The sequence below is a fragment of the Symsagittifera roscoffensis genome, chromosome 9 (assembly GCF_963678635.1).
Source record: "Symsagittifera roscoffensis chromosome 9, txSymRosc1.1, whole genome shotgun sequence".
NCBI classification, from domain to species: Eukaryota; Metazoa; Xenacoelomorpha; order Acoela; family Convolutidae; genus Symsagittifera; species Symsagittifera roscoffensis.
Window position 1 is genome coordinate 17,100,919 of NC_087070.1, and position 23,920 is coordinate 17,124,838.

General features: G+C 32.9%; 1 protein-coding gene across 2 annotated transcripts; it reads left to right on the top strand.

Annotated features, from left to right (window-relative positions):
• Positions 1–202: 202 nt before the first annotated feature.
• Positions 203–14,850, top strand: LOC134854574 (uncharacterized). Of its 2 annotated transcripts, none has more exons than XM_063870881.1 (10): positions 203–410; positions 3,003–3,230; positions 7,840–8,080; positions 8,433–8,581; positions 8,898–9,032; positions 9,281–9,544; positions 9,689–9,799; positions 10,202–10,336; positions 13,976–14,292; positions 14,550–14,850. In XM_063870881.1, the coding sequence occupies exons 1-10, from the start codon at positions 249–251 to the stop codon at positions 14,809–14,811; spliced, it is 2,004 nt and encodes a 667-aa protein (XP_063726951.1). In that variant the 5' UTR covers positions 203–248; the 3' UTR covers positions 14,812–14,850. The 2 variants fall into 2 exon arrangements, with proteins under 2 accessions (XP_063726951.1, XP_063726952.1); XM_063870882.1 differs by having other exon boundaries at positions 3,003–3,212.
• The last annotated feature ends 9,070 nt before the right edge of the window (positions 14,851–23,920 follow it).

Consider the following 23,920-nt stretch of genomic DNA (forward strand, 5'->3'; position numbering starts at 1 on the left):
TTATGTATGTTTTTTTTTGTTTTAAACATGTTTAAAACTTTTTTTTGTAAGAATCATGTTTTTTTTGCAACCCTGGCTACAGGTTTTGAAATTTACCAAGCACGTTGTCTCGAAATGCACTAATTGATAATGCAGCTTTCTTTATCGTCATTAGGCTATTTTTTTGACTGTATGGCTTGATTGATTTTTTTTATTTCAGAGTTTGTTTTGCTTTCTTTGAGTGACTGAGAAGAACAGTTAAGTTTGAGATGGATTGGAGGAACCACCCGCAGTACACGCCAAAGAGGAATGCGTACGTTAAGGGTATTGTGGACTCTTTGGGTATTTCGGAGCAGGAGGCGGCCAGGTTTGAGCAGCAGATTTGGAACAGTGCACCCTCTCTTCAGGAGTACCCCCAAATGTTACGAGCAGTTAGTATGATAATGTTGTTATTATCCTGGTGTTATCGCTAGTTATATATTTTGCTGTTAGGATTAACTTCTTATTTATCCCAGTCTTTTCTCGGCTCGTCCAAAACGTTGGTTTGTGCAAATTTAATTTCAATTCTGAGCTGCAGATTATGTTTTTAAGCTCAGTAATATGGTGGTGGTGTTTTTCAGCCAATTAGGAGCTTTCCACGGACTTTTATTGTTAAAATACTATTAAAAAGTTTTTTATTAAAAGGGAGGGAACCCAAGGTTCCTCATAGTTAGTTTTAATAATAACAATACTTTTCGTGTCGGGGCAAAGTATTGAATGCTCTCATTGTCCCTAAGGTGTTTCGAATAATTTGTGATTAAAAATTACCTACAATTTTCAAAAAAAAACTAAACCGGCAAGAATTGTTTTTAAATTGTTTTTCGCTTCTACCTACAACCTTTTTTAGAATGAGTTTTTTGAGCCAGTTTAGCTCGCCGCCTACGCTACTAGTTAAAATAAAAATGGTAACAAGCGCATTGCTTTGCTCGAGTTAAAAATTTTCCAACCCCTATGAAAAGTTTCCAACCCCTATGAAAAATTTTCCAACCCCTATGAAAGTCGGAACAATAATATTATATTTTTGTTAAGTGAGCTTATATTTACACCGAAGACTTTAGTCAAGGTGTTATGGTATCGTGTAACGGGTTTTTTTTTTTAATGTTGTCTGTTGTCAAGTGTCGACAAATAACGTCCACAGTTATCAATTATCATGTGGGCTGGACTATATCGCGCTATGTCACGTGATTGCGTATGTTTGTTTCTTTATTTGTTCATCTTTATTTATTTAATTATCTGTTCTTCTATTTATTTAATTATGTTTAGTTTGCTTATATTTATTTATAATTTATGTATGTACATATTTATTTTTGTTTATTTTTATCACGTGTTTTGTTTATTTATTTAATTATTCTTTCTTTCATTTAGTTTTGCTTTTATTATTTCTGCGTGTGTATTTATTTAATTTATTTATTTTCATTTATTTATATTATGGGTCTGTTTGTTTGGTTATTTGTTCATATATATTTTTTCATGTCTATTTATTTATTTGTACATTTCACTTTTGCTTTTATTTATTTATTTATTTATTTATTTATTTATTTATGTATTTATTTATTTATTTATGTATTGATTTATTTTTTTATTGCTTATTTATTTATCAGGTGTGTTTTGTTTATTTGTTGATATTTATTTCTATATTTATTTAATTATTCTTTCTTTCATTTAGTTTTGCTTTTATTATTTATGTATGTGTATTTATTTAATTCGTTTACTTTCATTTATTTATATTATGGGTCTGTTTGTTTGGTTATTTGTTCATGAGATATATATTTTTTCATGTTAATTTAATTATTTGTACATTTCAGTTTTGCGTTTATTTATTTATTTGTTTATTTATTTATTTATGTATGTATTTATTTATTTATGTATTGATTTATTTTTTTATTGTTTATTTATTTATCAGGTGTGTTTTGTTTATTCGTTGATATTTATTGCTATATTTATTTAATTATTTTCTTTCATTTAGTTTTGCTTTTATTTATTATTCATGTATGTATTTATTTATTTATGTTTATTTATTTTTGGTTTGTTCGTTCATTTGTTGGTTTGTTCGTTCATTTATTTATTTATTTAGTTAGCGTCTTTGTTGTTTGATTGTGAAATTTGATGTTTTACTTCTTAGCTATGTAGTTAAAAGCAAAAAATGATTTTCAATTTATTGTTCTGTTTAGGATATTTTCAGAAAGAATTTTGGTGTATACATGTGTTCGTACGATTTTTAGCTCACAAACTGTTATTTCAGGCCCTTTGTCAATATAGTAAAATTTTGGTGTATACATGTGTTAGTACGATTTTTAGTTCTAGAAGTTATTTTATGATCTTCGTTGATATATCAAAAATTTAACCTATACATGTGTTAGTACGATTTTTAGTTCTAGAACTGTTATTTCAGGCTCTTTCTCGATATAGCAAAATTTTGGTGTATACATGTATTAGTACGATTTTTTGTTCTAGAACTGTTATTCTTCAATTATTAGTTGTTCAAGTTGTTTGGTTTTTGCTTCAGTTTCTATGCCTTCGGTGTATTGCGCGTAGCGCCTGTGTTCAAATGATGAAACTATCCATAGTTTTAGTACCAAGCACTTGAGAGAGCGCCATTAGAGTTTATGGCTAATCTGTTTTCAGGGGTCTCAGGGCGAGAATAGTCATCTTAGAGGAAAAAATGGTAACAGTTAATCTGAAGCAAAAGTAGCAAAAAGGTTATAGTTTTAGTTAATAATTAACATCCGTTTTTAGCAACCACTTCGTCAAATTCAAAGTATGAAGTTTAAAAACCCATAAAAATTATTTCCTGTGGAATCATTTTTTCCATAAGTTAAATTGGTGACCGAAAACTGCAAATCCGCAACGCGGTCTGTTTTCGACCATAAAACGGATCTGTAAAAATTAGTTAGTTGAAAAGAAAATATAAAATTTTATTGAAGAAAAATATGGTGAATGAAAAATTTTAATACACCTGTAAGAATGATAATGTTTTTTTTTAGAAACTAGATTCATTGAAACAGCAGCGCCAGCAGCATATTCAGAAACAACAAATGTATCAACAACAGCAGGTGGTCACTTCGCAACAGCAACAATTGATTCGGGTGCCCATTTCGAACAATTACGTCATGAGTGCCCAACAACAGCCATCGGCCCAAATGCCTCCTCAAGGCAACCCAATGATGATTCAGCAGCAACAACAACAACAACAGGCACGACTGGCTCTAACAGTGAATTTGAGCATGATTGTAGGGCTAGTGGATTTGTAAGAAATGGCGTAAAGCGGCGGTTTTTAAATTTTGTACACTAGCGTCAGCTTAGACTTTTATTAAGAACGTTTTTTTTCTAACCTAAGTCGCAAACATTAGTGCCACTTTTGGGGCACCGTTACAGCTTTTTGATAGCATGTGCTGTGACATTCGAATAGTAATAAGTTAACACAGTTGATGCATTTTTAATTCATCAAATGAACCAAAAAGCGCTTTGTTTCAAACAACATCAATAATGAAAACTCGATTTCAGAAATTTTCTAACTCAATATACCTCGCAATTTTTCGAAACGCATAATTTATACATAATGTGGCTCTACGCTTTTCGATTTCTTACATTCAAATTTAGCCTGGATGCCTTCAGTTTGGTATATTCCAAATTATTAGTTGCAACATTGTTGGTATTTGGTACCTTTTTTTGCAGAATCGCATTGGCAGTTTATTAGCATATGTAGCTGCTTTATTTGTGACTAGTGTTTGACGGTGGTTGAGTGTGCGTGACTGAGTGGTTAGTGCGTGAGACTCAAAATCTCGCGATTGCAGTAGGTCGCAGATCGAATCTTGGATGTAGCCAAACTTTTGCTAATTTGAAGCTCATTTCTGTTTTTATGAAAGTTTCTAGAGCTGTTTTTATTGTGTTCTGCTTAGTGTTTGCAAAGCGAAGCTTCGCCTCTGTGCCAAAATCTGTTCATGGACGAAAAAGCGATTCAATGAGATATATATATATTTTTTTAAAATTTTAGCAAATGCATTGTGTTGTTAAGTTGAAATTGAGTCTTATTTTTCACGCTCATTTGTTTTTTATCTTGAATTTTTTTCTCCAGGAAAAAGTTTAAAATTTGATGTTTTCTTTGTTTGTTCACTTCAAATTTAAAATTTGATGGTTTCTTCGTTTGTTTACTTCAAATTTGATTGGACTCTAAAGTTTTGAAGTTGGGTTTTTAAAGAATTTCCATTTAGATTGATAAATTTTCTCACTGATTTTTTTTTACACTTGCGATCTTTTTTTTTCTAACCTTACTCAAATGCAAATAAAAGTATTCATTAAATGTGTTCACTTATTTGAAAATTTCACTGTAGCTTTGGAAATTGCATAGCATCTGTTCTCTGTTTTAATTGTGGCTAGTGTTCGGTGACCTTTAAGTTGTCGTGGTTAGTGTGTGAGACTCTTAATCTCTAGGTCGCATGTTCGAATCTTAGAGGTAGCCGAATTTTTTTTCTACTAATTCGAGAAAGTTTTATTTTTGCCTTTTATAGAGCTGCTTTTTGTGTTCTCGCAAGTGTATGCGAAGCTAAGCCTCACCTCTATTTAAAAAATTAGTATTTTTGTCAAAAGTTTTCAAAAATTAAAAATAGCTGTATTCAAAAGTGTTTTAAAATCCATATATGAACGGTTTTCTAAAAACGATATGTATTTTTTTCCTGTTTGCTCGCGTTCATTAAGCGCGCTCCAACAGCTTCCAAATCAAATGATTGTTATATTTTTTCCTGCTGTGATAGTTCAGAATCATTTATTTACACGTGCCTACAGTATACAGTATCTTGTAATCGGGAGCTAGACTTTTTTCCCGTAAACAAATGTTTTACAAATTGAACTATTATTACTATTTAAATTTTCCATATTCCTTCTCATTTGGCCTGGAGGTAACGCAGTCGCTTTTGTACTCTAAGGTTTGGTATTCGAATCTCGACAGGACATTGCTTTTGCCGCTTTCTAAATTTGGTTCCGTTGCTAATTTATATTTCAAATGTCTTGCTTGGCATCTTTGTCTAGAATTATTGCTTGATATAACCAGACACCAGGAAAATAGATGGGATTAGATTTTTTGCTTCCCCGTGTGCGTGTATAATCCACTAGTCTTTTTACTTGACCCACATTCTGCAGCCTTCGAACAGATCTGTGGGTTATTATTTGAACCTTGTTTTTGTATTATTCGTTTTCCTAAAAGCTACCCTTAGAAATTGGAGATTTTGGTTTCAAGGAATAGAATGGCTTGTGGAACGCTTCTATACATGAGCGGCTACGCCCTAATTCAATTACATAAAAACTTGCGGACCTGGGAATAGTCATATAATTGATTTTTGACAGTTTTTTTAACCTTATTGATTTTTCTCAAAAACTACCCTCTCAAATCCGAGTTTTTGGGTTCATGCGTGAATCTTTTCTGCGTAGCTGCTACGCCCATATTTTTTTGCTCAAAAATTATGATTCTCAGAAAAATCAAATTTTTGATTTTTTAACCGTTTACCCCTGTTGAAAATGTTAGATTTTTCTTCAAAACTACCCTCCCAAATCAGGGATTGTGGGGTCAATGAAGAAAACGGGAATTGGAAATGCAATCCAATGCAGTAGCGGCCCTTCCCAAATTTTTTTACATAAAAAGTTATCGCCCTCGAAAAAGTCAATTTAAAAAAATTTTCTTCGTTTTTTGAAAATTTTGGGCCTCCGTTCAAAGAACGGCTTGTGATAAGTTTTTTGTATAAGCGACCACGCCCAGGTTTTCTTTACCCAAAAAATCGAGGTATCCTCCCAAGTCTCAGTTTTACTGCTTTCAATCAAAAAACAGGCCGTGTGACTGAAGCTCCCCACAGTCCACTTTTTGACTTCTTCTACAAACTACCCTATCAAGGTTGCAAGAACCGGTTGTGAGAATTTTTCATTGACTACTTAATTTTTTTCGCAAAGAAAGTGTTATGTCCTTTATGCTATCTCATAAATGTTCCCTCTCACTTTAGTTTATAATAAACCAATGTTTTGTGCAAAGTCCATTTTTTCAACATTTTTCATTTAATTTCTACTTATGTTTGTGTTTGTGTTCTTAGCGCAACTGGAGCAAAATTGTGTGTAACTCAAGTGGCGCATCGAAAAGGGTACCAAATGGTAATTTTGGTATATTTTGCAATATTCTGTTGGCTATGTTTGGATTTTATAAAAAATATTTTGCATCTATAAAACAATAGTTAAGGGTTTATTTGTTTTCGATGAAAACTTGACATGCATTGTTCCGAAGTTATTAAAAGTCAAGGAACGAAGTTCTTGTGGGTTTCCTTTTTCAGGAAGTATTAAAATTGATCGCGCTCAATTTGATCTTTCGCTGCTTTATTTTTAGATTTTTTGTCCTATTCTATGTTATAGGGAAGGCAAACTTCTTCTCTCCCCAAAAAAAACAAATATCAATTGTCGCGGAAAACATCTTCAAAAATGGATTGTTTTTGAAAATTCCCAGCGGAATAGAAAATAATCTATCGATCCAGTTTTCTCAATTGGGTTGGTTTTTAGTAATAAGTATCAATGAACGCAGTTTCCATAGGAAGAATGTAGATGAGTCACAGCTTTTGTCCTTTGTCGAGTTTTTCCCGTTTTTTTTGCAAAGTGCAGCTCAGACTCTGCCTAATTTTACCACTTAATGATCTAGCGTAGTTCATTTAATTTCAGAGACTAATTTTTTTTGCCCGCTGAGAATATCTGTTGGATAGAAAAAGCACACTTGCAAACGAAAATAAACAATTGTAAGGGCAAAAGAACGAACATTTTTTTTAAATGGTGTGAATAGACCAAATATTTTTCTATGTAACTTCTCTCGCCTCAATCGCATATTTTAACAAAATCTTTGGAGATTTGTTTCTCAACGGTTTTTGCAACCATTCCTTGTGAGCCATTAAAAAGTTCCACTAAACTGAGTTTTTCAACGCTCTAAAATATATAGCTTGTTTCGTCCTCAGATCTTTACACTGCTTAATATGATGCTTAATGGAAATAGTATTATTTGGTCTTTAAAATAAAGAGATTTTTCCTTTTTAAGATTTAAAAGAGAAAAAATTTTTTTGCTTGGCTAATTAGTTTTCTGGCATTTTTTGCTTGTTGTCTTTTTTTTATTCGAACTGCCGTATTCGCAACTGTTTGTGTTCTTGAGGATAAAAGTATCCTATATTTATCAAAGAGAAGACACTTTTTATTGGTAGAATCGTATGTTTTTCAAGTGTCAATAAACGCAGTGAAGGCATTCAATCACGTAGTGTTGTTTTTGTTTGTTTTTTTTTCAAGAAAATGTCTTAAAATTTCATGCCCAAATCTGATTTTTGCGGTGGGAAATTGTGCAAGATTATTTTTTTTCGAAAAGGGACTTTAATACCAAAATGATTTCTCAGTGGAATAAAAAATACCGTTTGGCTTAGGTACTTTTTATGAAGATTTCAAGACAACAAATTTTCTTGAATATTGGTTTGAGTTCATTGACAGTTTACCCTTCATCTTAATGAATCTTATATTGCATATGTTCTATTTTTATCTAAAAAAAAACATAAATTGGATTAAAACAATGCGTTTTTCAATAATTTTAATATTTTTTTTTGGATGCGGAATCCTTTAGCTGAAATTTCGGCTGGTCTTTGTGATAGATAATTTAGCGTGGAAATCAATTTCCCGAATTCAAAATTGCTTACCATTAAGTGATTTGTAACTCCCGAGTCCAAAATTGCCGAAAGGGACTCTCGAATCCAAGAGAACTCAATTCCGAGAGAACGATGTTTAATTGGAACAATTAGTTAGCAACTGCTTTATCTTCAACAGGGAAACCTGATGTCCCAAATGCAGCATCGGATGCAAGGTGGGGGAGGGCCAGTGGGGTTACCACATGGGGGCAATGTGAGCAGTGTCCCCTGGGGAGCAGGAGGTGTAGAGGGTGTGGGCAGGATGGCAACTGCATCTTCTGGAGTGCCGGTTTCGATGTCCTCCCTCCCAGGGGGTATTCCTCAACAGGGGGTTGGACTCCCGACATCTGGACAGCAACAAGGAGCACCAGCTATGATGGGTTAATACAGTGAAGTTATCAAGCTAAGTCAGCTCTTATCACGGTTGTGGATATTTGTCTGAAAACCTCATGATGGCATGGCTTACGTTCGCATGGTTTTATTTTTTGAGACAAGAGAACAGTTTGTTGAATTTGAGCACAGTGGCTAAACAAACATTCATCCAACGTATCATTACAAAACCCTGCTAAATCATTTCCAGATAAAGGTGTGTTTTCTCGAGGAATCTCGGGTTGGGCAAAGAACAAAGAGCTCTAATTAATGAAATCGTAATTGGTTCAGTCGTTTTAAGCCCTCGTTTAGATTTGAAGGTTTACTAATTTTGGCACCATGCTGAACTCCCTAACCTCTTAGGTATGCATGGACAAGCCGTGAAGCCGGCCGTTGGGAATGTGCCATCTTCCCAGGCTGTGATGATGACGTCACCAAACACAGGCATGAACAGTTCCTCAGCAGCTGCAGTCGGTGGTCTTAAAATGGTCGCAAATGGACCTGACCTAATGGTAAGTAAAGGAAACGAGCCTCAAATCATGCAAGAAAGTAGTTATTTTTGAGAATGTTAAAAGTTAAATTGAGGGCTTGTCGAAGGTTTAATTGACTCGTAGGCGATAATGTTTAGCGTGATTTTCAAATCTATTTACAAATCGTGAAAAGAGAAATTTCATTGATTGACACTGAGTAATTTTCTCAAGGAACCTTGTAAAAGATGTAATTGAATTCTTAGAAAACAAATATAAACCTTCAATTTAAAGCACTGTTGCTTGGAGATGTTCTAAAAGATGACATGGTTGTATCTGTGAAGGAACTCTTTGATTCAAGGTTCCCATCTCGGCGGCGGCAGCCATGTCCAACGTCTCATCACTCAGTGGCTACAGCAACCACTATCCAACCAGTCAACTACAACATCAACAGCACCCATCGTCTCAACTAACGATCGGAGCCCAGATGACTTCGGTAAAAAAAGAACACGAAAAATAGTCTATAATCTCAGTTAACTAAATAGAGGCAAATGAATCGAATTTAAATTTGTATTTTAATAATAGCAACAATAGAATAGTTTTAATTTGGATAGGAACTGCAGAAATAGTGCAGGGTGTGAAGCAATTAAAGACGTTTAATCAACAGACTGCACTGAATGCTCAAGAAGACTAAGTTTAAGCATTGATTCTTGGCCCGTGCTCTAATAATGTAGCCTCAATTAGAACCCCAACTCAATGATGTCATCAACTTCGCCGGCAGTTCAAATGGCGTCTCCAAGTGGAGTGGGAATGCACGCGTACTCTCCTCATCTCTCAACATCGGCAGCCAACTCGAGTTTTAACAACGTGATGAGTAATCCGTCGCCTGTGGCGCCGAGTTCAGTCGAAAATACCATGCCAGTCTCCACGCAACATTCAGGGACAGGCGTGAATTTACAAGGGCAGCAAACGCAACAACAAAGCTCAGCTTCGGGTCATCAAATATCGGTGAATGCATTTTATATGATAAATAATTAGCCTTCTAAAGCCATTGTTTGCCATTTAATACATAAGTAGCTTAATGAAGGTAGAAGTTTTGAACAGTGCTAAACTACAGGGTGGCCAGGAGCAAAAAAAATGAGATTTTTTCAGGAGCACTACGCAGAGAAGATCCGGCAGCAGATTTTGAAGTTCACATCTTCAGTCAACAAATCGCTCTCTTCTATCGAAACCACACCTCTGTGGACCCCAGGAATCCAAAGGGTAATCCACGCTTTTCTTTCTTCCCCCACTGCGCTTGTTATTTTTTTCCGTAAGTTTTTGTGAAACGTGTATTATTTCCAGAGTTGCAATGTTAAAAACATGTTTTGTTTAAAACACGTTTATTACAGTGTTTAGAGTTTTACATATTTCAGCGTTTAAAACAGCTTAAGTAGCAATAAATACGGAGAAGCTCTCGCCGAGCTCCGCAGAGCTTGAGAGATTGTTCAGCTCAATGGGTTTTATCCAGAATGATATTCGCAATCTGCTTGGAATTGAAAAACTCAAAAACTCCCATCAAGCGCTTGCTTGAAAATGCTTGGTTGCTTAATTTTTTTTTAAACATGTTTAAAACGTTTTTTTTTGAAACTCAAAACGTGTTTTTGCAGCTCTGATTTTTTTTAGGTGTACGAGTGTGGCAAAGGGGGAATGAGTAGACTGAACCAACTCTCACATGCCGAATTGGAGCTATTCAGTCGCGAGATAAAATCATTCCACCAGAAATACAGCAAAAATAAACCACCCAATACCTCAGAAAAGGTCAGTTTAAAATTATACCTTGAACACTTAAGCTGGGATCTATCTTTTTGTTGAATCTAGACTTCGGGTGCGTGAACAATACGATGAATGGGCTTAACTCAAGTTTATCGCTATACAAGCAAGCGCAATTGCATTAATGCGAGTTCATTTTTTGTTAAAAGGAAGGCAAACTCGACTGTCTAACAGCAAAAGTGTTAAGGTCACGAAGTGTTCAGCAGGGCAATAGTGTTCAGTTTTGAAAGTGGAATTAAATTATCGAATTTCCCAGCGAAATAAAAATTTTATCTTTCAAGTTTTCTCAAATTGGGTTAGTTTTATCAAATTGGGTTAGTTACTCATTTTTGTTAACTCATTTAAAAAAAGATTTATAAGAAGAAAGTCCATCTATTTTTTACTTGGAAAATCGACAGTTGATTTTTTTCAAAAAGTAAGTCCGGGTGTTTCTCTTTTCCAACTATCTGTTGGCTGTTTTTTTTGTATTTCGTGGATTTTAAAGCTTCCTTTCGACTTTTGTTGACTGTGTTTGCGAAGTGCAACTTCCCCTCTTGGTTGATGGTGTGTTGACTCTATAGAGCAGCTGGCTTACTTAGTCACTTGACGAAAAGTTCATAATCTTGAGCTTGGCAGTTCAAATCCGGTTATCGGGTAATTTTTATTTTTCAATGCTTTTCAATTTATTTTCAGCGTTTTTTACTGTTAAATCTTTCTTTTGTTGTTTTTAATGTTCGCGTTGTGCAGCTCAGTTTTTATGTTCTCCAATGAATTTGCTAGAATGTATACGCTGTTCATTCGTAAATACATTTCCAATTATTTGTTTTAATAATTTTAAAAAGTTTAATCTAATAATTTTGAGTTGATATCATCGCTCTTGTTGTACAGCTTAGCTTGCCTTAGGTATACAGTGCTGATTTTAATTATCAGGACAAAACGAACAAAACATGAATTTTCAAACGCATTTTTCTCAATTTGGGTTGAGATTAGACAAAAAATGAAGATATCAAAAGTTTTAGAATTTCATCAGAGTTAATATGGTGCAATTTTTTTCTCCGAAATTCTCAACCAATATTTTACCCCAAAAATAGCTCATTTTGGCTTTTTTCCATTAATCAAAAATTACGCTAAAACTGCTGTGTTAATTGATGAGTAATCTATATCACAAGAAGCTTCGTACCCAGCCCGACAAAGTTACAAAGTTAAATTTCCAAAATTTTGAGTAAATGCTTAAAATTTGTTTTTAAGCAAATATTTTGGGTTTTATATAGTAACAATCACATTTCTTGGCCATCAAGCAAACGTATTTTCTTTTATACAGGTTTTTGGAGATATAACGCTTCTAGAACTTTGTTGGGCTGTGTAATAGGCTTTTTGTGATATATATTCCTCATCAATATACAAAGTAGTTTCAGCGTAATTTTTGATTAATGGTAAAAAGCCAAATGGCCCATTTTTGGGGTAAAATATTGGTTGGGAGTTTCGAAGAAAAATTAGTTTCGCACCATATTAATTCAGATGACATTCTACATTTTGTTTTCTACAACTTTTGTTTTCTTCATTTTTTGTCTAATACTAACCCAATTTGAGAAAAATGTGTTTGAAAATTCAAGTTTTGTTCATTTTGTCCGGATAATTTAAATCAGCACTGTATAAACTAAAATTTCAAGTTTCGGCTGAAATTTTTATGAGTGCCTTTTTCAATTGCTAGAATTGCGTTTTTAAGCAAGAAAAAATCATCTGTTTTGGAGATTTTTGTGATGAAGTTTTTCATTGAAAGGTTAATGATGATGAAGTTTCTTTTAGCTTATTTGTTTTTTGATAATTTTATTTAGCAGTTACCGATGGAAAAGCTATCGTCAGTTGTAGAGTTAATGCAGTTCTGTAAAGTGCTGCGCAAATTTTTGGCACGGTAATATTGTTGAACTTAAGAGCTTAATAAAAATCATCTGAATGAAAATTTCCAATGGACCTGTTTTCAAGTATTTCTCGAAAACCCATTGCATTATATGCATTGCATTTGTATGTTTTTATTCATGTTTTTATTTCGAACCATAGGCATAAATTGTGCATCAAAATTGATGCAAAGCTCCGCTTCGCCTCTGTATTATCTTTGTGTTCTTTTTTCGTTTTATGGTTTTTTTTTCGAAGTGATTCTATATAGCATCAAAGTATAGTAGTTGAAAAGCTCATTCATATCTGGTTAAGTGTAAATTCAGGTATTTGAGAAGACAGTCTCAAAATTTGTTCAAGCTCAAATTTCATTTTTTTGCGGTTTGACTTATGTTTGCTTTTTAATTTTAGGTCATTTCATTTGTTTAATAAAGGCCAAATCCATCATTGAACAGCGAAAGTGTAAAGGTCGCGAAAAACGTGATTTAAAATTTCGAAAGTGGGTTGTACGGTTGAGGTTTTTCAGCGGAAAAAAATTAACAAGTTGTTCCAGTTTTCTCTAAATGGGATAGATAACTTTACAAAATAATTGAAATGGGATAATATTACAAAAAAGGGCCACACATGAACAGTGTTTAAATTCAAAAAACTTCAACGTGATACGTTTTTTTCTTCGAAAGTTTAAAAAAAGTTTTTTTGTTCGGTTTCTTTGTTCTTTTCTAAGTATCTGTTGTCTATGTTTGTGATATTCGTACCGTGAGCTAGCTTCACTGCAACAGGGAAAGGAAGGTTTTTTGTTCGGTTTCCTTGTTCTTTTCTAAGTAGGTTGTCTATGTTTGTGATATTCATATCGTGAGCTAGCTTCACTGCAACAGGGAAAGCTTCACTGCACAGGGACATTAGTAGTCCGCGCGGATCGTATTTTGAATCCCGTTGGAGGGTTCTTCATTTTTTCAAAGTGAATTTCATTTTCAAAATCATTGTTTTTTCCGTGAATTTATAGAGCTCCTTTTTGCCGTTTTTTCGTGCTTGCAATGTGCAGCTTTGCGTCCTCGTAGAACGTTTGCTGAAAGTATAGTGCACATAATGAGAGAGAAAGTACAAACTAGCCTTGAATTTAATTTTTTTAAGTGAGCAAATCTAGCTGTAAAATAGAGAAAAAACTTGTTTTTTTGGAAAAACTGATTCTTCAAAAATGAAAAGATATGAGGGTTTCTCGTTATCAACGTTGCTAAAAATTTGTTGTTGCAATTTTTAGAAGTTATTCAACGAAGTGAAAATTTTTATATAGGTCGTGATGATTTTCGATATTTGATTTCTTTTCAAGTTCAGTTCGTTTCGTTTGTTTCATTGAAGGCAAACTTCATTATTGAACAGAAAAGTGTGAAGGTCACAAAAATCATGATCGGCTTCCAGCTTCGAAAGTAGATTTTCATTTTTAGATATCCTAGTGGAAATAATAATTTACTTATTGAAACAATTTTCTCAAATTGGGTTAATTTTATCAAAAAAGTCTCCTTAGTTTATCTTAATATTCAAAGAAGTTTCAGGTCATATATATTTTTTGTTGCGCTCATTGAATCTTATGTTGCGCTCATTTGTTTTGTTGCACTCAATGACCGACTGTCTAATGGCGATGTTTAAATATAGTTGATAAATTGATCATAAGCCTTGAAAAAACCATTGCTGGATTTGTTGGTTGGAAATATTGTAACGAAATCAAATTTACCAAATGTGTAAACATTTCGCCAATAGGTCATCCGTGCCATCACCGATATTCTCCCTATGCCGAGTCTCAATTACAACCTGAACAAAGTCTTCAATGAACCAAAGCGAATCGCGAAGGGGTCCTTGATCACGTGTCCGGGCAAGAAGCCGAAGGTGGGAATCGAATCCTACTTGTTAGAAACTGACAACGATAAAAGCGAGGTCGATTCGCAAAGAGAAGAATTGAAGTTGCAACTGCAGAAAGAAATAGCAGTGAATTCGGAGAATTTCGACATCAAGTTTGCAAAGGACTTTAACTATTCGTCAGACCCGATTGTGTTAAATTGCTGCCTGAAAAACAAAAGGTTCGTTTTCTGGTTGAAGTTGCTCAGTTTTATCATTTTTAATTCTACTGTTTTGAGTTCGGTAAAAAAATAAACTTGCTATATGGGAGTTTAAACTGAGCTGAATTCAACTCAACTGCTGAATTAAAAAAAAACACATATTCGATGAATTTTGAAATCTTTTAAGGAATCCAAGAAGACAAAGTTCCAATTAAAGTGTTTTTTTAGTTATGTTTTTATGACTAATTAACCAAGTTTTCATTTCTATCATTTTTTAGGAATTCTGAAACAGTTGCTGTCCTTCAAATCTCAGTGTTTTCTGACTACCCAGATGAGGCAGTAGAGGTCAAATTACTGACATCAGCGGAAGCGAAACTGGATGAAAAACATAAAAATCATTTTGTGGGAGAAATGGGAAAATCAGAAGAACTAGAAATCAAAAAAGCCTCAGATAGATTTCAATCTATGTTAAACTCATCCCAAAACTGTAGCTTTTCGCATGCTTTGAACAAGTTTGTGATTTTTAATAGTAAAGGTTAGTTTGGCTGACAATTTTGTTTAATTTAGTTTTTCCTCGAACTTGTGATTGTTAAGTAGCATTTTTGAGGGAGCGCCGCAAAAGAGCAATTTTGACCAAATTTTCCAAAACAAACGGGACTTTTCTGAAGATTTGCCTGCGGTGCAGAGTATTTTGCCAAATATCGTCAGTCTGGAGTTTCGGCAAGGGTGCCATAAATCGGATAGTAGTTTCATATTTCGCTATCTACTTTTTTCGAACTTCAGTCGCAAAGAAAAGTGCTCATTTCTTTGGCGGCATTTTTGCATTTTCATATCTGATTTACTTTTGCTGCGTAGCAAAATAATTTTGTATCTGGTTTATTGCTGTCTAGTTCCTCTTAATTACACTTGCGAGAAGCTTAGTGTGTTATTACGAACCTTCTTTTCTAACCTAACTCGCAAATGAAATTGTTCTTTTAAGTGTTCACTTACTTGGAAATTTCTTTGTAGCAAAGGAAGTTGCCTAGCAGCTATTCTCTGCTTTATTCGTGGCTAGTGTTTGATGTCTTATGCTTCCGTGGCTGAGTGGTTAGTGTGTGAGAGTGTTAATCACTAGGTCGCAGGTTCGAATCTCAAAGTTAGACGATTGTTCACTCATTCTATGCTTATGTCTAATTTTTTATTGCACAATATAGAGCTGCTTTTTGTCGTTTTTGCGCAAGTGTTTGCGAAGCGAAGCTTTGCATCTGTTTAAAAAATTAGGTCTTGTGAAAACACTGGATTTGTTTTTTTATTAAGAGTATATAAGTCTTTTAAATTTTTTTGATAAGTTTTTGTCCGTTTTTGTTTCTCAGGAAACTTATAAAGTTTGTTAGGTTTTTCGCGGTTTGAATTTTGATTTCTTTTTAAGTTCAATTGATTTCCTTCGATTTAATGAGCCCAAAGTCCACTATCGAACAGCAAAAGGTCACCAAAAACTTGATCGACTTCTAGTTTCGAAAATGGTTTAAATGTTCAGGCTTCCCAGCCGAATTGAAAATTTAGCTTTTGATCTAATTTTGTCAAAGTCGGTTAGTTTCATCGAAAAAGCACCAGTTGCAAAATGTTTTCGTATTCGAAAAATTTTGATTGCATCATTTTTTTTCGAATTCGAAGGATGGTTTTTTTAAACAAGCCAGTTTTCCTGTTTATGCGTTCATAACTCTTCTCCATTTGTCAGTTGGCTATGCTTACTTTTTGAGACGATATGGCAAATTTTCACTGATTATCAAAAAAATTGTGGCAAGTAAAAGACCGACTACGACTACACCTCAGTGTGCCTGCATATTCCGCTAGTCTCTTTTTATTTCACACGATATTCTACAACCTTCGAAATTTTAAGAGAATTTTTTGAACCATTTTGATTTTCATTTTCCGATGATCGTTTATGCATTAGTTTCTACATCCTAATTTTGGAGGAACCAAAATTATGGCTTGTAAAATTCGGACCTTTTTTGGAAAATTCTCGCCTATTCGATACTAATGTGCCAAATCTGAGGCCCAAAACTACGCGGCAAAATCTAACATAAAGTGTTTAATCTAGGTGCTAGGAAATGTCTCTGCAAAGCGGTTACACCCTAATTTTTAAACAAAATCAATGTTGAAAATAGGAAAAAATCTAAAAAATTTTGTTTTTTTTTGGAAAAATTTTGATTTTTTCGAAAACTGCGATGAGAAATCTAAAATTAAGGATTCAATCGGAAAAATAAGCTGTAAAGTATTTCTTGTCTCAACGAAATTTTTCATAAACTTCAGAATTTTTGACGCTATAAACTTCAGAGTTTTTGACCTTGTGATCTATTTTGGACTTTTAAATCTCAATTTCCGAATTCCGAATCAAATTCCAATTCCAACGTCCCTAATCTGAATCAAAGAAATTAATCATACTGAGATGATTTGATGTCACCGGTAATTTCGCGGTCGGAGGATAGATTCTGGACTACAGCAAAATTTTACTTAGCTCAACATTTTTTCTTATTTTTTTTACTTGTCGAGCTTTTTTGCATTTTTTTGCTTGTGTTTGCCTAAAGTTCGCCTCATTTTTAATATATGATCTCTGCTTTTTGTTCAAAGTGGGTTTTTTGTTCCAAATTTTTGTTCCAAATGAATGGTGATAAAAGATTTGGAAGTGATAAGGAACAAATATTCAAACATCACTGATTATTTTGTGCTGTAAGCTCGTAGTATGTTATAATGTTCCTTGCAGTGTCAGGGGGAAATGAAACTTGGCAAAGTTTTTATTTAATCTTTTTTTTTCCGGATCAATTTGTGTCTGCTTAAAAAAATTTTTGGCTCTGTGATTGCTCCGTAAATTTTGTTCCGTTGCTAATTTAAAATTCAAATATATAACTTGAAATGTTTGCCTAAAACTTCTATTTGACAAAAACAGGTGTTATGAAAACGTATGGGATTGGGTTTTTAATGTTTTTATACGCTTTGGAAGGTTTTCTACAGCTTGAGAAAAATTGTAGTTCTTCTCAAAAACTATACTACCGATGTTCAAATGGGTATCAAAAAAAGACAGCCTATTTCCCTATTCTATTTTTATCATACCTCTGTCTACAGCCCTCAGAAAAGTCTGAGGGAATGTTTGACCCATATAATTTTTTTCATTTTCTGGAAAACTACCCTTCCAAAGTTGAGAATTGGTCGACTAAAACCGTCAATGAAAAGCTTCCTTGCATAAACGGCTCCGCCAAAAAAAAATTTGAGCTCGGAATATTTTTTTTTTTGTTTTTTAACCGTGTTTTTATTTTTCTAGAAAATTAACCTCCTAAATATAAGAGTCTGGGTTCAATAGAAATAACGCAATTAAAAAAAAGTTTATAACTTTCAAATTTTCTCGAACACTATCCGCTCATCTGAGATTTCGAGTTCAATCCAAAAAATGGGTTGAGGAAAGCTCTTTTACATACACTACTACGCCCAAATTTCTTCTACACAAAAAGTTTTGAAATTTCGATATTTTGACTGTTTCCTGAAACTCATTCAATTTTCTGAAAAAAAAAACTCTTTGAGTTTTTCGATTCAATCGAAATAACAGGTTGCGTGAACTTCTCGAACATAAGTGGCTATGCCCATTTTCTTACACAAAAAGCTATGATTCTCAGAAATGTCAAGGTCTTGATTTAATGGCCGTTTTTTGGACTTTTTTCGATGGAAACCCGCCAAATCTGATATCATAAGTTTAACCTAAACAACAGGTTGTTGTGAGTGTACTTTTGTAGTTGACTACGCCGAATTTTTTTCGGAAAAAAAATCAAAGTTTTGAAACAATGACCGTGTGTTAGAATTTTTTTTGATTTTCTCAGAAACTACCGTACCAATTCTCAAGTTCACCCTTTAATCGAGAAACCCGGTTTTGGGAGTATTCACTACTTCAACAGTCGTGGTTTGCTTTTTGGAGAAAAGGTTTTTTTGTTTAAGAAAGTCAAAAGTTTTCAAAGAAAGTCAAAAGAATTTTTTCAACTGTTTTTAGATACTTCTTGAAATTTATTATAAACTACCCTATCAAAACTGAGATGAAAAGGTCAATTGAATGAAACGGTTGCAAAAATTTTTTCTGCAGAATTTTTTGTTTTTGTAGGAGAATGTTTTTGTCCTTGGGAAATGTCACTTATTTGAGTATGGAAACAACTAAGGTTTTGGGCAAAGTCCAATTTGTGAAATAACGCAAATTGTCCCGCATCAATCTTCAAAATTCAAAGTATCAAACACGTACCTCCAGCTTTAGCTACCCTCCTAAGTGTCTTTTATCGAGACTACGTAATTTTTGTCCACAAGTTTTTTTTTCTTTCACTTTTTTTCTACTTCTTTTGTTTTTATTATGCTTGTGTTGTGTCGCTAAACCCTATTTTCTACGCCTTTGATCATATCCGCTCAAAATTTGTTTTTTTTTGTCGGAATTTTCAGTGCGTTTTACATAGCAACATAGCAATTTGCTACCCTTATCATAATTTTTTTGAAGAATCCGAATCACGACTGGAAGGGCTTTAATATGATACAGCACAAGACTTCTGAGAGCTTCCTTTGAGTTAGACAAAGTTGCCTAAAACAATAATTAGGCGGTCTAATTTAACCTATGAGAGTGATCGGATTTTAAAGATACGCCGGTGGCAGCAGGTTGAAAAGATCAATTGAAACTATATATTATTGTGAATCAATTTGAGTTAAGTTGTATTACTTATTGAAGAGCGACATTGGAAAATATTGTCCGATTTTTATATAGATTCAATCATGACTGAAAACGATGAAATACGATGTATTGCTTAGCCCCCGGGTTGACCAAAACTTCTTATCATACAATTTCCATATATGAGAAACTTCTTGTCATACAGTTTCATACAATTGCATACGTACAGAAAATTGTATGAAATCTCTATGATAAACAGTTTTCCATATATGAAAATTGTATGACAGGTGTTTTTCCATAAACAAAAAGTTGATTTTTATATCGATTTTTTTTCACCAGACTGTTTTAATAGAATCAAACAACCGCAGAAAATAGTTTATATATTTTTGAACCAATTTTCAAAATTGTATGAAAATTGTATGACAAGCATTTTTCCACACACTCGATGACTCAAGGAAAAGGCACCGGAAAATAGCTCTTACCAGTAGTCGCATAAAATTCGAAAATTCGAAAATAAAGTCGACAATTAAATTTACATTGTGTGACTACGTTTCAGAAAAATAAATAAGTTTGAAATAGAACAGACTCCAGAGTTGCAATTGTTTGCATTTCGTAATTATAGATTTTTCTACAGTCCTCGCACAGAAGATTTCCCCAGCAGGTTAAATCGAGACCAACTTTACGTTCTATTGAAGCATTTTAAAATAACTTTCATTCCTTCTTGTGTTCTATTTTTAACCCATCTAATTTTTAAAGCCATTTCTCGAACTTTTTCTGCAAAAATTTAATAAAAAATGTTCAAGTATCCATGTTATTTGACCCGTTCAAGTGAACTGCAATTGCTCGGAACAAACGCATGCTAAAATTTTATGGTTGATTGTCCAAGTCCGAAATCAAACTGTTATCAACAGTGGTTCCTTTATTACTGAAACTGGGCAGTATCTTGCATCTATTTATTCAGCGCAGCGCAAACTTCGATGTGTTTTTTACAATATGTCTCTTGTGTGTACAAAATTAAATGCGTCTGATGTTTTCTCTGTTATGTTGAGCCGTCCAGTTGGCTTTGGTATATCAAGCAAGATAGGCATTCCGAAGAGAATTCAGAGTTTAGGAGCGTAGAAAATGCGTTAGTTTCCAAATTCAGTTTCGCTGCTTGATCAGATTTTCGACAACTTGATCCTGCTTTTCATTAAATGGATTAAGAGTTAGTTTTAAAAACTGAACATTAAGCTCGTTGTGAGGTTCATTTTCTACATCAGAGTCCAGAAAGTGCCATCAAAAATTAATCAGTTCATCTTAGAGCTAACCACAATTTTCTCTGTTTTCCGTATTTTATCTCAGTTCGAAAACTGATCCACCGCTTTCTTCAAACTTAACTTGTGATGGTCCATATGATGCTGTCGAAAGTAATATCAAAAAACGAGTTTTTTCTTCACTTATGAACACTTTGTTTTCTAAGGCTCAAAAATCGAGTGATATTTTTTAGTCCGACCATTTAAAAAATAGGGAGAAACTTTGTTTTCGTGTGTGTTATAGCAACTGCCTACCCTTGTATTTGTAAAGATACTTTTTTACTGATGAATATGAGTAAAAAAAACTATCTTTAGAAGGCAAATAGATTCAACTATGTGTTTTTTGATTTGGAGCAAACATCGATAAATCGTAAAACTTCCAATTCAGATTCGACTCATACCGACCGCATCTAAAAAAAATAGTTTTTTTTTTGTTATTGCAAAACAAATAACCAATCGACTAAAAACGACCACTTCACAGAAACTTATTTATTTTGAGGGAACTAATTCAAATCAAACAAAAAAACTCACTAACAATTTGCTTAAAAATTTTGAAAGATTTTTCTGATTGCTTAAATAGATACTGACCTAGTTTTTGCATGCTTTTTAGGCGTTTACATAGTACAAAAAAAGGATTTTTGGCGCAGTGCAATAACTTTTAGTGAAATCTATTTAAAGTAACAATTTAATATCACCAAGTTTTGATTTTCAAAAGACCACAAAAGAAAATGATTATGTTTGAAGACTTTCAATTTAACCAAAAAAAACATATTATTGACTATTTTTTGTCTTTGCTCGGTAGCTAAAACTAGATTTTAATAAAAATAACATACTCCCCTTAAAAATTTTCCATTATCAACGAGAATGACAAAATTTGGGGAAAAATTCCGAAACTTGATTTTGAAAATCAACCATTTCTAGTTTTTGTCAAAAGCTTTTCTAAAAAAATTTAAAGAAATTCAATATTTGTTTTCAAATCAACATCCTTGATGTCTCAGTGAAAAATTTTAAAGATTTTTGAATAATTTTTCGAACACTTATTTGCTTATTGCTGTTTTGTTATGTTCATCTTCTGTAACATATTTTTCTCTTAAATCTTTTATTTCGTTTTTGAAGACGTTTGTTTGGATGTTTTTAATTGATAAAAAATAAATACGTAAATGAAAAAACACAGTATTGCTAATTTTTAAAAAAACTTCAAAACCATTTCTGTAACATGTTAGGAACTCTAACTTGTTTCAAGTTCACTTTAAGAAAAACAGTTTTCGCAATTTTTCCTTTTTTGAGTGAAAAAGTTTTTTGCTTCCGTTAAAACAACCTTTAAGTTCTTGATCGAACAAAAATTGTGAAGAGTTTAATTCTGACTTGATTGGTTCCCGGCTTTCTTGGCCATCCCTTCTCAAATCAAATCTTTAAAAATATGGGCTTGAACACATGAGAAAAATTTGAAAAACCCAATGTCAAGAAAACTCAAAAAAAGTGTGCTAACCAATTAGCAACTTTAACTGCACCGATAAAAATGGGATCATTTCAGTCGCTCGAACAATCAAAAAGAACAAAGGATTAAACTAATTTTGTTAAAACAGCCCTCAAATTTGGTGTCGCTCAGCTTATATATAAGCTATCGTTTAAAGAAGATATCCGACATGTCCTGAATCATCAATTGCACAAGTCAGTTTGAAACTTAAGTTTTCTAATCTCAGAATTATGCGAAGCCACTACATTGAAACACAGAGGCCAACTTACACTTCGCATACACAAGCAAAAATATGACCAATAACGCTACTGGGAAAAACTGAACAAGTAAAACTTTGAGTCTACAAAATTTCTCAAGTAGCGCACGCCAATTATGAGTCTACATAATTGTTAAGTGACGCAAGCCAGTTATGACGCATTAGCAGTAACAGTCAATTTGAAAAAAGAAATTTACAAATTTCTTGCTTCAATTGAATAAGCAGTTTATCGAGCAGTAATAACATTTTGAGAGCTTATGCTTTTGTTGAGAACTTAAGAGAACAAAAAAAAAGTTTTTTGTTGTTTTTTTTCTGGTATTTTTTGTCTTTCCCTTTTACAATGTTGTTTTTAGACGTTTTTCAAAAATGTTTGAGTTAAGCGTCATGAGCTTGAAAATTGTTATGTTTCATCTTCTGTATCATATTGTTCTCTTAAATCTTTTAATTCGTTTTTGAAGAGGTTTGTTTGGAGGTTTAAACATGCAATCAAAGTAAACGTGATGATGTATTATCAAAATATTTGGTGGATAATTGAAATATCATTGCCAGTGAAACAAAATACACAAAATGTGACCAAATTAAGTATGTCACAATTAATTTGTTTTGCGTTAAGATAGGTCCACTAGAATTAAAAAGTGATAACTTTAAAAAGCTTAACAAAACTTCACAAAAATCTTAAGCTTGATTGACTGTTTTTTTATTTTTCAAATTAATTCTAGAATTTGAATCTTTTCATACTTGAATTACAACCTAAAAATAAGTCAATTACTGATTTTGTCGAATATTCTGACAAATTAACATTTGTAATTTTCCTTGACTGCTAACTAGTTGGAAAGTGGCGAATTTAATTGCTAAAGTTTTCAAATTAACAAGAAAGGTCAAAAAAAAATTATTATATAAACTAAGTCCGACAAGTCTGTGCTAAGTGTTTAGCAATAGACAAGCCTACGCAAAACACTTATTGGTTCAGCATTGATTTCTCATTTCGTTTTTAGGATGAGTCATGAAGTTTACTTCGCCGCCAAAAGTTTATCAGCATCCTTTTCTTTTTCTCTGCTACTGATCAGTTTGCTATCAGATCCTACTACGAAAAAAAGACATCTCAGTACCATTTAAACTGAGATTTCTGTTTAAAAAATTAGTGTAAAAAACTTTGAAAATTTAAAATGAAAAACCAAAAAATGGCTCAAATTTTGAGAACTTATGCTTTTGTTGAGAACGTGAGTTTTTTAGCCCGTTTTTAAAAAATGTTTGAGTTAAGCTTCATGAGCTAGAAAAATAAATTTTAAAAACTATTTTTAAACATGCAATCAAATTAAACGTAAAGATGTTCTATCAAAAATCATTATCAACGAAACAAAATACTCAAGAGGTGACCAAATTACATTTGTCATCATTAATTAGTTTTTTGTTAAGGTAGGTTCGCTAGAATGAAAAAATGATGACTTAAAAAAGCAAAACTATTTTTCCACAAAAATCTTACGCTTGACTGACTGATTTTCACACTTTTCAGATTTTTTACCAGAACTTGAATATTTCTCTACTTAAAATATATCCTGAAATGAGTCAGTTTTTTGATTTAGTGGACGACTCAGACGAATTAACTTTTGAAATTTTACTTTGATTATTATTTAGTTGAAATGTGGCAAAACTGTTTGCTAAATTTTTTAAACTAACGAAAAAGGAATTTCATTCGGCAGCAATGTTTTTCCAATTTTTAAAACTAACGATGTTTTTCCAAGCATTTTAATTTGAAATGCTTTTTCAAGGTCTGAACTATATTTTCACCGAATGCGCAAAAAGTGGAGTAGTTAGAATTATAAATGAAAAGTTTTGTGAAATTCATAAACATTGCTTGTATGTACTTTTTTCATTTTTACTGAAGCGAAAGAACATTAATTGGATTATTGTTTCTAAATTAATTTTGATTCTTAGACTATTTTTAAATCGACTAT